At 37.0% G+C, this 17,200-nt stretch overlaps 1 protein-coding gene across 20 annotated transcripts in view; it reads left to right on the top strand.

Annotated features, from left to right (window-relative positions):
- Positions 1-17,200, top strand: part of CLEC16A (C-type lectin domain containing 16A) — a 188,536-nt gene that overhangs the window by 60,501 nt on the left and 110,835 nt on the right. The window contains exons 23-24 of one of the 20 annotated variants that reach the window (XM_065683857.1): positions 511-630; positions 5,186-12,124. The exons of 16 other annotated variants lie outside the window; for them this stretch is intronic. In XM_065683857.1, the coding sequence (XP_065539929.1) occupies positions 511-630; positions 5,186-5,526 (461 nt within the window). In that variant the 3' untranslated portion in view covers positions 5,527-12,124. Of the gene's footprint in view, positions 1-506; positions 631-4,078; positions 4,118-5,185; positions 12,125-17,200 lie in introns of those variants that run through there. 3 more of the 20 variants (XM_065683853.1, XM_065683845.1, XM_065683852.1) reach the window with 3 other exon arrangements.

Here is a 17,200-nt window from a genome sequence, read left to right as displayed (position 1 = left end):
AGAGTATTAGGGCTGAATGGTCTGAAGTATTGCCACAGGCATGGTAGTGCACCTTTTGTAATTGTGGCCAGTGGATATCAGAATAATTCTCTGTCACCAGAATTGGTGATAAACAGCTGCTCTAAAGATTTCTAAAGCATGTGAATAGACCGTAATGCAAAAAAGTGCCTGCCGGTCCTTCCTCAATGTAAATACTGTTGTTGTTGCGAGACATAGCCCAAACCTCCTTTTATGAACATTTCCAGATAGGTAAGCAAAAAATTATATTCAGTTAAACTCACGTATTCCTAAAGAATTAATAATTCCAACTTCAGAAGTATTTCCCAAACTTACAAAACTCTTGGTGTGGTTTCAAGTTGTATTCAAGATACCAGCAGTTAAGGATGTGTCCTTGTCACTTATTCTTGTTGCTACTCTTAACATTTATCCTTTGTCTTCATTCCAGTTTCACTTCCTTGTTTCATTGTTAAAGCCTTCATATGATATATCACTGTGTTTTCCTCTAGTAAGGTCTGGCAGGAAAGGACGTCGGCGGGTGTTTAGTCTGTCGGAGGCTGACAGTCACGGTGGACACTGGGTTTAGGTCTTCAAGCAGCAGCTGCAACAGAAACTCACGCAATATCAATTCAGGCAGGTTCCTCCATAAGCTTTCAAAAGGCCATTGACAGTTGATAGAACATGTTTGGTTTCCATGCTGACACCAGTGATGGTGAGGTGGGAAAGTTAAGAAAGCATCATAAATCTTAGTCTCTACTGTGTTTTTGGTGGGGGGGAATTGTAAAACAGTAATTAGCTGGTTCTGAAAGCATTATCTGCAGTTTCTCCCATGTTTCTTGATTCTCTTGACAAAGATGGAAATTCTGCTCTCAAGCCTCCAGCTTCAAAGCAGCTATGTCTTCATTTGCACAGGGGCAGCCATGGCTGTAGTGGAATGTAGTAAGTCACAGACTCCTGAATGGACAGTAATGCAGGCATTTGGCTAGCAACAAGAAATCTATAGCTTGGGTAAAATGGACAAGCATTCAGCGTAAGACTGTCCTTGGACTATGATGGCACAAGCTTAATATTTCTATGATCATCAAACTCAGGCAGATGGGTTTATGGACTGTTTAATTGCCTGAGGAGGTGCGGATGAGAAGCAGATGCAAAAACCACAGAAATACACTTGAGGCTACCTTCTTATTTATATAACCTGTTTTAACTTGTGTCTAATTTAATTATTTTTCTATCATGGCATGAAGATATTTCTTCTGTTAATATTATATAAACATCCTTTTTCATCTTTATTAGATTTACTTTGCATCTTTTCACCTAATGTCCAGTTGTTTATATTTTTGTTATCCTTTCACAGTATGTTGCTGTACAGCTTAGGACATGTCTCTGTAGATCATATCCATTCTTTCCTTTTCCTGTTCTTTTCTGTCTTCTTTCACTAATGAGCATCCTTAATGTAAGTTAATACAACAGAAGTTGAGTGATTTTGGTTGGATTTTCTTGCTGTAATGGTAGTACTGGTAGCATTACAGAAGTGCTGAAAACCATCTAAGGTTGCTGAAGCCACTGCAACCAGAGAGAGCTAGTAATACCCCAAAACTTGCTAAATGACACCCTGTTTTCAAACCTTGTTTGGTATTTAAATTTGGGGATGGGTGGGGGGTATTTGTTAGAACTAAATGTTCATATCACAACTGTTTTAAGAAACTGATTTCACTTTCCCTGATTTTATTGCAGATCTAGCTTTTTATTTTTTCCCAGAACACTTTTGCTTAAATGATGGGGGTTGGGGAGAGGTGAATAGAAGTGCTGTTCTCCCATATTAGGTGATATTTTTTTGGTATTTAAAAAGTAGAACATAATTTAGTAAGTGGAGATTTTATTCAGGTAAAAATTACAATTATTTTTGCTCTTTTTGTCCAAAAGTCAAGCTGGAACCCAGTGTTAGGAGTTTGGGTTTTTTTTGAAAGCTAGTTAGTATTTTTATGTGCAATATAGGCAGAAATTCCAGAATTATCCTAAACGTATGATATATGTTTAGAGAACAAGTATATATCTGGATGCCTTGAAACTTTTGAATCAAGAGCTTAATACCTATCTGGATTTGATAGACATTCTTTTAATAGTCCCTTCTTGAATTTTTGTTTCAGCTGTGGTACATCTTTTTGCCAATTGTTTATTCCAGATTCAAAGACTAAGAATTCAGATCTCACAAAGTGTAAATTTATCTACTTGGATCCTTCTCAGAATTGACTATGACTTCAAAAGGCTTTGAGATTTTGAGCCTCAAAGATTTTCTCATTATTAACTACTTTCCTGAAGCCATGTATTCAATTAACTGGGAGATGTTACATGTGAAAACTTTTTACATCAAGAGAGTGGTCTTACTTTAGATTGGAGATTTTCATCCCAAAATGTGGGATCTCTGTATTCTATTTTCTGTTTAATTTCTTTCATCTGTAGACTAGGGTTGTTTTTCCCCATCCTTGTATCCAGAAGATATGGGAGATGATCATGACCTGGCAGAAGCATATAGGTGCAGTTTCAAGCTAAGTATAAGCCTCAAGTAAGGGTCTTGGTTGCAAAGGTTGAAGTACCAGTCTCACAGACGTAGTTTATAGCTGTGACTGAAGAATAGGATTTTTAGTTAAGCATTAATCCAGAAGGGACAGTATATTGCAAAATAGTAGTGAAAGCTTGTTGACCTATTCTAGACAATGTTAGAAATCCTCTCTCCCTCCCCTGCCCCTTTGTGTAGTGGTATTTGCTTTCTGCCCCTGCAGGAACTAGGGGCAGCTTGCAAATACCTTGTTATTTTGGCAGTAATGCCAAAATGTTGGATTACAGAAGTCTATCACCGCTACCTTTAAATACAGTAACAGAGAAAGAGAAATGAAGCTTGGACAGTGACTAAAGAAGTAGTGAGAGTAGAAGAGAGACATTTAATTTCTATCGATAATAAGTAAAAGCAGGAGGGAAACATAGAAGAGTTCCAATTTTGTATTCTGTATAAATGCTGCAGCTAAAATACTGAACAAGAGTATGTTTAGATTTTTTGATATTTTCATCTTTTTTCTGAATGTTATTTCAGCCTTTTGGATAGAAAATTTGGACTTGTTGACTCGAGACTTTTTTTTTTTTTTGTTTAATGGGGACTTTGAAAAAAGCATTTGAAAAAAATGCCTTCTTTTTCTTTGTGGCAATAAGAAAGGAGTCACTTTAGCATTAATTTATATGCTGTGTGAAAGGATTTGGGAACAGTACAGCCTAACAAAAGAGTATGTACATCTCTCAATTTCAATAAATGAAAGTATTGAGAAAATGTATTAATATTGGGGGGGGGGGGGTGGGTGGAATTAGGAAATGAACTGCAGAGTCAGAAGTGAAATAGCAGGACTGCAGTAGAAACGTGCTGTATATAACATTCCTGAGCAGAATGCATTTGATTGCTCATTTACCAGAATGTCTCAAGTTTCTGAATCCTGAATTTTGATGCATATTCATACTAGAATCAAGGTTTTACAAAAATATGGAAAAGAGCATTTTATATCCTTTTAAGATTTTATAATTTCAGAAATGAAAATGGCTGCAAAGAGGCACACTGTGCATACTTAAATGTTAGTATTTATCTTGGAATTCAGAAAAATGAGACTTCATGTTTTTAGCAGTTAATTTTCCATGCAAGTCTTCCATCACTTCCTGTTATCAATCACTACATTCTCACTAAAGTTTCTCGACAGCTAAAAAGAAGAATCTGCAGAGTCACTTTCAATCTGTCCTTGTTTTTCAGAAATAACCAGTGATATCTCCTTTATTTAAAAGGAGACTTTTTTTACAATCTATAAATTCTGGTTTTGTTAAAGTGAGAAGCTTTAGCCACTGATTCAACAAGTAAAACTGAGTGGTTTTCTTAAGTGAGAATATACCATTGTTTGGGGTTATCTTACCAGAAAGGTTAAAACCCCAATAATCTTACTGTTGCCCACTGAAACCTTGCTGATATCCATTCCATTTGCATCTTTGTTCTTTGTTTGTTTGTTTGGGGTTTTTTTGCCTTATGTTCATGCTTTCTGTTCTTTTACAGGATTATTTGGAATCAAATTGAAATGGAAATATTTTTAAGGTCACTGAATATTAAAAATAGAACCTAATTCTTCTGTATTCACTACATTGCCTTGTAGACTTTTCTGCAGATGCCTGTACACTTGAACACATGCTGTTTCTTACAAGAGCTTTAAAAATGATCTGTCTTGAAGCTGGATACCTGTAACTTTAATGGCATCTATTACTGTAGTCTGAAAAGAAAAAAAAAATCCCTGACTTTTCTGGGCATACAGATAAGGCTGCATTGCCTTATCCCCTCCATTCACTATTCATCTGAACCAATTACTTGTGAGTTAGCTAGGATTTTAAGGGGGAAAAGGGGAGTACAAATAACTGCTAATGTTTTTTTGAAGTTGGGGAGGGCGGATGTCATTGTGTGGGAAGGTGCAGTAGCATCCCAGTTTTCTGTGGTAAGAAATGCTTATTCCTCATTTCGTCTGGGCTGTATGCTCCACGCTTAGGAGCACCAAAAAAAAAAAAAAAACATATAACACAAGCCTGTATAATAACAGGCCTGTTTTGCAACACCTTTCAGTTACAGTAAGCACATCACTGTCCTTCCTGTTTTTCCGTAGTTCTGCTTTCTATGGTTAAGGTGCCACTTAAATGTGTTTTTTTTCCAGATTCTGAATTTTTGTAAGAAACAAGCCACTTCTTGGGAAAACTAGTTATGCAGGGGTTTGGCTTCTTAATTTCTAGAGAGCTTCCTGCTTCCTGGTATGGGGTATCTATTCATTTTAGTCTGTACTAAATACTGGAGAGGCTTTTTTATTCTTCCCCTCAATTTCCTCACTCTAGGAGTATTTCTGATATCGCTGCATATTCTAATACCAAATGTGTAAAATTTTCTGGTTCCTAATTTGAGCACATTCCTGCTGGCATTTTATGTTGTGCCCTCATAATGTTTTGTTTCATTTCTAATTACTAAAAAGTTAATGCTAAGCATAGTGCTTCACAGAATTGCACTTCCCACCCAATTATTCTGAAATATTTGTAAATAATAGCATACTGTTATCCTTAATGTACATAGTAAGTTGAATGCTGATTTTTTTTTTTTTTTTTTTTTCTTCGTGTTTTCTTTTATTAGATGATGCTTCAGCTCCAGAGCAGCCTCAGATGACAGTTTCTGGTCAGACAATGTTGACTGATGAAACTCTTTCAGCTGTCTCAAAGTCTAGCAAGAATGCTGTAAAGAACAGTGACATAGAAACAGCAAACCTTTCTCCTAGCCTGATTCCTGCACAGCAGCCCACAATATCATTAATAACAGATGACAATACAGATGCACTAAGTGTAGAGTCACTCACACTGGTGCCACCAGTTGATCCACACAGCATTCGAACATTTAGCTGCATTCCTCAGTCCTCTTTGCAATCTGAAGCTGAAGTATGCAAGGTAAAAGAGGTGGAGGAAGAATGTTCTGACTAAAGCCAACCTGCAGACTGTGATAAACAGTGAGCAAATGCAACCAAATTTTTTGTTGTTTTTCCTTTGGGAATGCAGATATTTCTTGAATCCTCAGAGGCAGTCTGGTCCACAAGAAGAGGCCCATCATGAAAGAGAATGTGGGCAGCTTTTAGAGTAAACATCAGAGAAGAAAAAAGCCCAACTTTTAAATCTGGACTAGTTATTTCCTACTAATTATATAATTCTTATATAAGAACATGAAAGTATTTCAGAGCACCTACTTTCTTTCTAGTGTAGAGTTCCAGCTGCATGAACTAAGTTAATTGTAAAAGGTCTACAGTATTATGGCAAAATGAAGACATTTTTCGATAACTGACTTCAGGATATTGTATCATTACTTCTCTGAAACTGGAGACATACCACTGACCAGAAAAAAATTATATATTATAGTACAGAGATAACATTTGCTTTTGAGACATGGTGTGTTTTTCAGCTTGGGTTGTTTTGTTTGTATTTCAAAATCCTGATCTCATTCATTTTGTGGAAGCCTGCACAATACCAGCAGGATTGGCCACTTTCAGTATTGTCTTTGTTTGGACTCCAGTCTTTAGTATTTGTATTTTCCATGTATAATATTTATTTCCAGGTTTGATCCAAAGCAAGATATATATCCAATGATTTTTTTTTATTTTTTTTTTTTTAAGCTAAAAGCCTAAAATTTAATGACAAATGCTTATACAAATTAACATAAGGGAGTTTTGAGACTACTTCAGTCTTTGGTTAATCAGCTACAGAGAAATGTGAAATATCTTACGAGTTTGCTGTAACTTGTTTCTTTGCTTCTGACAGTCAAATTGCTACACTTCTGAGGAGTTATGATATCCTTTCCACTAAAGGACAACTTCCAGATAGAAGCAGTTTAAAGAGGTTTTCTGAATTTTTCATTTTCACGTAGGAAGGAGGTCATCACATCTAATTGATAATTCCTTTACAAGTCTGAAACTTGAAAGGTATTGTGTAGTTCTTTTCCTGTCTGGGATAGTACCGCAGTTAAACAACATTGCTACATAAAAATTGTTCTGAGTTTATGCTTGTCTTGCTTTGCTGCCTAGATCCTGATACCAAGTTGACAGTAGTGGAAAAAGTGTTGATTAATGTTTTAGAATGTTTGGAATGCTCCTTGCTGATGTGACACATAATTTAACGTTAATGGAATCTGAGATTTCTCATCAATTTCAGTGTGTGTTAATTAAAATCAGTAATAAAATGAGCAGACTTTCTCTATTGCTCTGCTCCTGGCATTGAGTGCTTTCTAGCTGCCAAAGACTGAAGACTAGTGTTTACTTGGTATTATGATTTCAGTCATCAGTGCAATCTGTTTCCTCATTCAGTCTCTACTAACATTGATTTCATATCAAGTGGGTGAATCTGGAAAGTTTTTACCTACTTCACAGTCTCTTATTTTACCACTTCCTGGGCTGTCACATGGAATACTTGACGGGATTTTGAATGTTATATTTATGTGTGAGATTGACTAATCCACAAGTGTAACTTTTGTCACTTCTTCAGTCTTTTCCTTCACTTAATAATCCTTGTAAAACGTGTATACAAGGTGTCTTCTATTGAACACCAGCAGGATTTTTTTCTTCCCTTACTAATTTTTGCATGCAGTTCTGCTGATTTCTAGTTTTCTGTGACTTCTACTTTGTCTCAAATTGGATTAACCAATATTCCGACCATTCCAGAGTGGCCCAAATTCTAAATGAATTCTGAGAGTTGGGTGTGCTCAGCACTGCTATGGATATGGGATGAGAATTTGGAATTGCTGGAGTAGGAGCATACTTTTATTTTTCATCATATGCTTAGGGTGAGTTTATGCCTGCAGTCACTGTTGCAGCTGATGTGCATGTACCTGAACAAGCTTAGACATCAGTAGTAATTTGGGCACAAGAACCACATTAATTTTTGTTAGCTGAACTGATTACAGTTTAGACTTCTGTCTAGTATGTTGCAGCATTACACTTTAGCCTCAGTAATATTTTGAAGATCATTATAGAAAATGCCTTACTTAATTTGAAAGCATTTTATGTTAGTTGTTCACCTTAACTCATGACCTAGATTACACAAAATGCCACTGTGCAAGCTGAGTTCCCTTAAATAGAATTAATTTTAAACAGGAAAACCTTGATCTTTCTTTATCTAATTTCAAATTCAGTTCTAGCAAGACTAGGACCATGCACAAGGAGTCTTTATAATGGGGTGTATAATCTTACTCATGAGCTGTACTGCACATGAAGTGGAATGGAGAGAAAGCTGACATTGTGCTTTTCATTGCCTTTGAGTGGTTTTTAAATTCCATGACCAGTTATCTACTGAGAGCTTCACAGGAAATGACTGAGATAGATACTAGTTTTAGGAAAATGGAAGATTTGTCTACTGTCTAGTCCATTGCTGTCAGAGCCTTGCTGGTCAGGGGGTGGTAACGTAGGATCTCTTCCAGGAGTTCTATCCAAAAGCTCCCTGCAAAGATGAAGTTACACTAGAAAAGCTCTGATTGCACCAGCTCTACCACTGGTGTTTTATAGACACAACTGATACAGACCAAACCTATATCTCTGGTTATGCCACAAAAGCAACTGATTTTTTTTTTCCCTGTTATTTGCTTTTTATATTAAGACTGTTCTTCATGCTGCATTAGGAGACTTCAGAATGCAAAAGCTCTGGAGATGCTGAAGTAATCTGTCATCACCAGTCTGTTATCTCTGCAAGTACGGTGTTATTCGTCTGCAGTTCCTTGAAGAGTATCACGTGTCTCATCCTTACCAGAAAAACTGTAGGGCTGTTTCCTTATCCCCCTTTCACTGTAAAAAGGAAACTCAACCAAGAAAGCATGAGCACATCAGCCACAAATGTAATTTTTTTCTCACCAAAAGTTGATGTCAGTCAGTGTAACATCGTCTTTTTAACCAAATCCAAATACCAAGTTGCAAATGAGAGTAGCAGCTAAACAACTGGCTATTCAAAAAGCTAACTGTTTTGGTGTAATACTGCAGAGGGAGGTAGAATCACTCTAAAATGAATGTAGCAGTGCTCTAGAGAAAAATGCCAATATTTTGGAGATGCTAAATTCTCAGTGTTTGTAGAGGCTATGCGTGTCTTCAGCCATATTCTCTTAACGTAAAACAGTTCTATTTTTCTCTTCCTTTTGAGAAGAGAAGCCAAAGAAGCTAAGGCACACTAAACGTTACTTTGCTATTTTATGGTGTCTGTGGCTCATTTTATCAAATTTTACCAAAATATCACTTAAGAGAACTGTGTGTCGCCTTCACTGTTAGGTCTCACTGCCTCTTGCTGGTTCCTTGGCTTTTCTGTCATGCAGTGTTAACGACAATGAACAAGACTCAAGCTTTTCATCTGTGAAGGTGTAATGGCAGCATACACTTGGTAATTTGGTAAAGAAGGGGAGGGAAGAAACATTAGTGCCCATTTCTGATGTCCATTTCACCATGGAAGTAATACTTGCAGTGTGAAACCTGTGTGTAAAAATTGTTTTGCAGAAGTTCTTTGATGTAGGAAGAAACCAAAGTTTAAGCTTCCTGTGTTCCATTTTACAAGCTGTGTGGATTAAACCAAATTCATTAGAACTGTGCTCACATTTATTAATACTGAAAGCTGTATTTTGTGTGTGAAATAATGAATTATATCTAAGGACTGAGGTCTTTTGCATTCCCCACTGCTAATTGATGATAAACTAAAATTCTGACTTCTCTTCCTTAAATTAAGCTGAGTTAAATAAAAAAGTAAATACAAAGTGACACCTGTTAAAGAAGCTCCTCAGTGTTCTTTGCTTCACAGCACAGTTGGAATTTTCCTTGAGGTCGCTTGGTAAGGGAAATTTGGGAATATCTTCCAGAATTAATTTATCCTTATCCAGTCTTGTTGCTAAAGAACAGGTATGTGACATTTAAAAACTCTTTTTCTGTATCCAAAATTTAAGACTCAAAGCTAAATCACTATTCAGAGTTTAAGTCAATGTCCAGTGATTCATATGACTCTTTTGTCTAACAGAAATAGAATATAGGGTGAAATAATGGGTTGGTTTTTGGTGGGTTTTTTTGTAGATTTGAAGTATTTTTGTGTAGAATTTGAAAACTGGTGGTTAAAATTGTTTGTAGCAAAACTGGCAACTTTAAGACTGAAATTACTGGTAAGGTTTTTTTTCTAATTAAGCAGTAACTGTAACTTCCACACTTCCTGCACGTGGCCTGGGATGATTACTTTAAGCAATCTAAGAATTCAGTATTTGTCCTGCATTTGAGTGTCATTTTGCTAATAGTAAATTAAACTTCAAGCAGTATGCTTGAAGACATAGATAAGCTATCAGACAAGCAAGGCAAACTGTATGTATAAGTACGAAGCCACTTTATGAAAGTAAACAATTTAATACCATGGGCTGCCAATGCTCTGGTGTAATCAGTCACTGGTTTTGCTGCATGCGGTATAGGTAAATGACTACAGAATAGCCTAATGCATAGTTTCAGTAACCTGCACGTAGTACTCTTAAAAAAAAAAACCAAAAAAAAACAAACAAAAAAAACCCACAAGGCTAACCATTCTGATGTTGTCTTCACTAACCAGCTAAAGTTAAAAGGGGAGTTGCTTTTAAAGGAGCATTGCACAGGCAGCTGCTATATAGGAAACTGTTAGTCAGTTGAGTCGAAGGAGCATTACACAGGCCCATCAGTATCAGTGAGATCTAGACATTGTGCCTCAAAGATAATGAGTCTCCTTGATGAGTCTTCTTATTTTTAGGCAACCTAATGTTAGGCATCTAAATGTAAGTTGAAGATCCTCTTTCTATCTGTTACTCTTCTTGAAACAATTTTTTGCTATGTCACTGTTTAACCATCACTGGCTTACCCTAGATGTCACTAACCTGGGCACTGCTCTTCTGTTTCCTAGAAGTCTTTGGAGTATTTCTCCTGTGCTTGCCTGCTCTATTGCTCTGACCTTTCCCAACATTTGCAGCATGCATTAGAAAGAAATATAGTAATTCTTACTGTCTCCGAATAATAACTTACTGTCTCCTATTGGCTTCTGAAAAGCAGATAGTGATCCAAGCAGGGCTTGTGGGGGTGGGATGTTTTTAAGGATGGGTGGGGGGAAAGTGCTTTGAGTTTTTTCCTACTGCTCAGGACTTTCTGAGCAGCAATGAAGACATGGGAGATGCAGTTCTGGACTGTCAAACAGAAGGTTCTTTCATATGGAAATGTATTTTTATATTACATTTGTACAGAATTTTCCCTATTTTGATCTCCCAAAATTTTTAGACTTGTGCATTGCTCAGATTTTATTTCTTTTGCGAGTTGTTATAAAATATGTATTTTGTTTGTTAATGTATTATAAATGTAAAACTGTATTTTGCTTGTGTAATAAATGTGCACTGTGGCGGTATCTGTTTTATTGTTTTGCTAACTTGAATTCATTCTTAATACGAAAAGGCAAAACTTGAGTCATTGTTAGCATAAATGTGTGGAGTGCATTTACTAAAAAGGGCTTAGGAAGCAGGTAATGACTAAGTATACTTGTTGATAACAAAAGTTAAAGTTCAGTAAGGTGCAGACTAGTATATAGCATTCCCAGGATTCTATTAGATTGCAGTCTTAAGATATGTGAGGGTTGTTTTTTCATCTTGTTCCCCATTACTTTTTGGTTATGGGTATTCATACTAAAGTGAGTTTAAGACATAATAAGTACTGTCTTATAACCGAAGCATGTATGAGCAGATGAGAAGGTCTGAGATTTTGTGTTTGGGTGTGTTTAAGAACGAAGTGTGGCAGAAATATGTACAATGAACGTGAAGATCATTTTGAAAAGGATTGAGAATAGATTCACGGGTGCAGATTTAGAGACACTCAGAATTTCTCAGAGCTTTGTTTTGTCTGGTGATAGCACTGAATAATACATTGTTACGGCTCTAGGGGACCTGCTAGAAGCATTTTAGGGGATAACTTGAAGCATCTCCACTTGTGAATAGAAGTGTGGATAATTTTGTTGCAGACTTTTTGCTTCATTTTGAGCTGGTTTGTAAGTTTGATTGTTTTAAGTGCAAAGAGGAGCAAATGTATTTTTCTAGAAGAATGAATGTACCTGGGATATAAACACTACATAAAGCATTTAATGAGCATGAAGGACTGTCTTCCTATGGAATGTATTTCAGTGAAGTTGTGTCCAAAATGTACTTCATTTGAAAAAAAAAGAAAAAGTCCTGAACAGGCATTTACATTGACATTGAAAAAAGCCCAAACACAGGGTGAATTGAAATCTGAAATGTCTTTCTACAGGCAATAAGTATTAATTGTTTAATGTAAGTTATGTTAGACATTTGGAGTAAATGTGACAATATCTTATGTTAATTTAAAGAAAAATGTAAATAAGTGAGAAGGGAGCAAAATTAGAAAATACTGGTGTATGTTTCTGAAATCCAGATTTCTATAGCTGAGTCTGTATTTGCTGGCATTAATCATGTGTTGTGGCTATTGAAAACCCGGGCAAGAATGAAAAATAGACCTTTCTCTGTAAATGGATCTTGGCAATAAAAATGGTGTTACTAAGAAAACTTCCTTCCCTTTCATGTTCTGTTGCTGGATTTGATGCACAAGGACTTTCAATAACAGTGCAAATGTGCAGAAGCTTGCTTTTGTTAAGACTGATGCACATTTGTGAATGTCAAGTATTTTAATCTTTAAGTTGAAAACTGAAATAGCCAAGGCATCTTTGCATTGTGTGTGCAGGAAAGACATAGCATGAGAAAAGAAGCCTGCAGAGGTGATGGAAACTAGATGAGACCAAGGGTTAAGAGTGTCTGGGCAACATTTAAAATGGCTGTGAACCACTTTGAAAGGGCCTGTCATGTGTGATTTCTTCCCCAAATATATCCTTGCACCCACTGCCTCCTCCTCCTGGTGTGTGTTGCCAGTTCAGTATATGGATTGAATCCAACCAAGTTATTAGTTGGATTCTTGTTAATTAGCCTCTCCATCTATAGGAATTAATTGCAGTCAATGTACATTCCTTGTTAAATGTTATTTCTCAAACTATGCATTGCTCCAGAAGCTTTCTTAAGAAGAGATTATTTCACAGTACAATGTGATTTAAGCAAGCTAGGTATCATAGGTAAGAGACAATACTGTGATTGACTGTAAGATGGAAACATTCAAACATGGTGTACTGGAGAAAAGGAGCATAAATCTGCTCCTGCAGTTGGTCTCTCCACATCATGCCGATAATACTGATGTAAGCATAACAATTTTCTCATTTGTGGCCAGAAAGTTCCCTTCTGTTTGAAACTGTGGTTCCTCTATCCTTCTGGTGCATTAGAACTTTTGCAGACTTTTGTCCTGTCACTTTTGCTCATTCTTGTTTTTAGACTTGGACATTGAGTCAGGTTCAGCATCTTGCCCTGTGTTACTAATGATCAGAGATGGAATGAAAGCACAGCCTCAAGCCCTCTTCTCATTCTGACTGAAATTAAATTGGCAGAAATGCAATACTGTATTAGTGCACTCGTAGTCCTTGTGAACATGTAAGTGCAGCCACTTGAACAGTCCTTTAATATATGAATCCACATCTTTATCATTAAGATGATTCATTCAGCATAGTTAGGTAACTAAGAAAGTGAAACTGTACCAATATATATGTCTTCATCAAAGTAACTTTTGTAAAGATGCAGCATTTGGAGATTGATGTCTTTATTCCTTGACACCTAAACTGTTTGGCTTGTTTCCATATGGAGGCAAGAGTTCACTGAGATTGCATGGATGCAGCTGCTTGGCAGGGGGGAAGAAACTGCATCCCTAAGTACATGTTTATGCTGCCATGTCAGAGCTGGTGTTCTTTTTGAATATGTGATAGTACAACTGGGAATGCAAGCTCACTGTTTTAGGTAAGTGTATTCCCTGAAAATTCCGTTGAATTTTAAGTTGCTATGTTTTATCTTGTAAATAAGGAGAGGTGGTGAGAGTTGCAACACCTGGAGTTCTAAATCTTCACTGGCAGAATTTGAAGAAAGGTCTCGGGCAAGTCCTCACACACAGTTATGGCAGCTGAGCTGATGGGGAGTAACTCAGTGTGGTTGGATGGTGTTCAGTTGTGTGTCTGATTTTAGTTCAATGATTCTCTCAAAGCTTATCTGGAAATATGTCTAGGTCCTAAAATTGTTACTACTTTTGGATGCCAGTTCTCTAAAATGAATCTTACGAGGTGAGATTTTTAGCTTATCAAGTGCCTTATTATTCAGCCTTAGGTTATGCGATCTTATGAATTATGTTGAAAGCTTTTGCCTGTCCTCAGAGACTCATTCTACAAAGTTGGGAAAAGTCATGTTTGTTGAATGAGAAATACTGATCTCATAATTCCATCTTCACTGTTTTGCCCCCAAATAAAGGTTTATATTTCACATAAGCCACAGTTTAATTATTTTTTGCCCTGTTTGGATGACCGATAAGGACAGATGAATATTTGGGCTGTGTTTTCTGGTTACACATCATTTTTCTCAGCTTTAGTTTGCAATAAACATTGTGACACAGGATGGGAAAACAAACTGTTGTTTTATTGCAGAAATAAATTTTGACTATTAGTTGAAGACATCTTTCTGTAAATTTGTCGTCATTTTGGATAATTTGTTTGAAGCAGATTTAGGTTGCTGAGAAGCTTAGAAAAATGTCTAAAACTACAAGGTACACTTAAAACTTGCATAGATTGACTACTATGAACAGTTGCAGTGACCCAATTGTCTGAGCTAAGCAAGTTGCAGGAGTTAATGTGATTGGCATAGGAGCAAAGAATGATAATTTATTCTAGCCTCTTGCCAGAAGACTTACTAAAACAATTGTTAGAAAATTTGGAGAGGAGGTTTATTTTAGTACAGTTGTTAACAGTAGAGTGTTTCCTGAGGCTTCCTACCTCTGTTGCTCTTCCAAAATGTGTCATTTATTCCCAGGAAACATTTGGCTCTTTACTGCGACAACATTGCTCTTGTCAATGATTTAAATGGGCTGAGACTTCTAGATGAAGCTGAAACAATAGAACAAAAGTCTGCACAAAACTAAAAACTCAACTGAAATTTGAGCTACCTTAGTGTACATACGAGTACCAATGTCCCCACAAGCTCTTCCTCAATGTCACTGTCCTGAATGATAGTGAAAACAGCCTGTCCAGCCTCTGACATTGAGGGGAAATTGGTTTCATCTACCCTCTCCTAAACAAAAGCAGTAAAGAAGCCAGTAGACTATGCAGTAAGAATCAGACTTAGTGCTGGCTGGCACTTGTGAATTGAACTGACTGTACTCACACTTATCCAATGTGCTTTACTCTTCTGACACATCCCAATAGACTACCAGTGAATAGTATAACATCGTTAATATGCTATTAAGGCTAGTAGGTAAGGTCTTTGAGATTACGTATTGCTGAGAAGGGGAAGAAAGAAGCGGAAGTCATCTCTGTGGATGATGACAGGTACTTCTGTTGAATTTTGATAGCTTGGTAACAGAAGTTTTTAGCAGGTGAGAATGCCTTACCACCAACTGCGGCATTCCCCACTTCCAGTCCTCTTGTTGTCCTAGTTCAGACTAAGGGAGCTAGAGGCAAGAGGTCAAGACCGATTCTGCAGTTCCTGATTAGTGAGGATATTCCTCAGAGCAGCATGAATTTGCTCAGAGATTACTTTGTATTGATGCACTTTTGTGAGAAGATTACAGTTTTTGTTTTGGAGTAGATTTCTGGATCCTTGTTTTTCTGACTTGTCACGAAGGTTCAAAATATACTTATTCAGCAAGAGATGAGGTTTTCGGGTAATACTGTTCCAATGTTAGGACTCTAAGAACCTTTCCATAATTAAAAGACTTAAAATCACAAGAGTTTGCAAGACCAGATGTTCTGTTAGTGCTCCTTTGACTCTGTTTTGCATCTTGTCTTAGGTGTAGGAAGGATGTAACCATGTATCACCTTTTTCATTCCAACAGGCTTTACGCACTTGGTAAAGCAGAGTTCCTCTTGCCATTTTTGCCACATATCAGGGTGAGGTGACTAATAACATGCACAAGATGTTCTACTCAGTACTATGTACCAAAAAATCAGCTTTGGAGGTGGATTCCTCGGTAGGGAGATGGCATACTTAGGACAAGCTGTTTGAGTGGAAGGTGAGACTGAATTACTGAGATAAGGCTTGTGTTTTGAGTGTGTGACAGGGACACTGGGGGTTTTGGTGGCTGGCTTCAGTGTTTCAGTTTCAACAACTGTCGTTCCTAACCTTCCTTACAATAAGCGGGTGGAAGGAAAGTCTCTTCAAAATGATCAAAGTAGAAATAATAGAAAATTCTCTGTCAGCCTCTCCTTTACTTCTAGTTCCTCAGAAGGGGTTACTGCAATTTCTAGTTGCCCTTCTCTGCTTTTAGGTCACTTTTTTTTTTTTTTTTTTTTCTGGATGTAGACAGGAAGCTTGATAATTTATTTTTTGTAGTAGTGTTTGTTTTGCTTAAGGCTTTAGAAAAATCACAAGGTGGGAATCCTTTCATGTAGGCTGGTAAAATTAGAAGAGCAGTTTAGGAACAGCTGCTTTTTAATTTTCTTTTTCTATCAAAACACTTCATTCTCTGAGTTTCTTTTGAGGAAAACCTTCTCAGCTTGTTCAAGCTACAAAATACTAAAAAGGAGAAAATATGACAAGAAGCTAATAAAAAAATACTCAAGAGTGGTGAAATACCTGAAAATGGTTTTGAAAAATTTTCCTGCCAGTTCCAGGCTCTAATAAACAGATTTGGTTTGTATAGTTTTGCTTTAGGATAATATTCTGAAAGTGGAAATTCAATTTCAGGTGGCTAAAAAGTGAACAAATACCCTAACAGTTCAGCTACAGGCTGTAGGCAGCAAGGGAAGCTTGCTTTGGAGGGAAGCATCTCTCTTAATAGTAGATGCCCCTCAGTAACAAGTACTAACTGGGAAATTGTGATTAAGGTGAGAACTTCAACAGTTTTTGCAAATATCTGATGATGAGTAGATTTACCTTCTGAAGTTCAAGACGGGGGGGAGGGGGGCGTCGCTGGAGAATAAAAAGAAAAAAAATCACCAATACAATTGATTTTTTTAACCAATAGGCTGCTATTTCCCATTATTATTTCTTAGCATATCTTTTATTGACCACATTAAGTAGAGGATTTATTTTTTCTTCGTGATGTTGCTTTATTCTCTGGTATGTTGTGAGTGTTGTGAATCATGGTTGATTCAGTGCGTGAAATGGTTTGGCATTTTGCTTTTGTTACTGGTTTCTATTTAAGATCTTTATCCTCTCTGAGGACTGAGAATGCAGCATTGCAAATGTAGGTAACTGTTCTTGAGATGTGCTTTGGCTGGCATGCTCTGCAGTGGAGTGGGTTAACAGTCATCCAGGCCTGCATGCAGGAGAAATAGCACAAGTGGCTATTATAGCACCTCTCGTGAGAGGGGTTGCCCATGATTAAGAACAAAAACACGAATAAAAAGACTACAAAGTAGATTCAGAATTGTGCTGGTCTACCGCCCAAATGTTTCTGATTTGGAGACTCCTAGCTTTGTAGCCCTAAGGGGAGGCTTAGATCAGAAAGGAGTTACCTTTGTCCAGATGTTCATAGAGAACAGTACTGGAGAGCCTTGGAGTTAT

The sequence above is a fragment of the Lathamus discolor genome, chromosome 6, assembly GCF_037157495.1.
Source record: "Lathamus discolor isolate bLatDis1 chromosome 6, bLatDis1.hap1, whole genome shotgun sequence".
Lineage (NCBI taxonomy): Eukaryota > Metazoa > Chordata > Aves > Psittaciformes > Psittacidae > Lathamus > Lathamus discolor.
The sequence above is the reverse complement of the archived record's forward strand: the minus strand, read 5'-3'. Positions and strand labels throughout refer to the sequence as shown.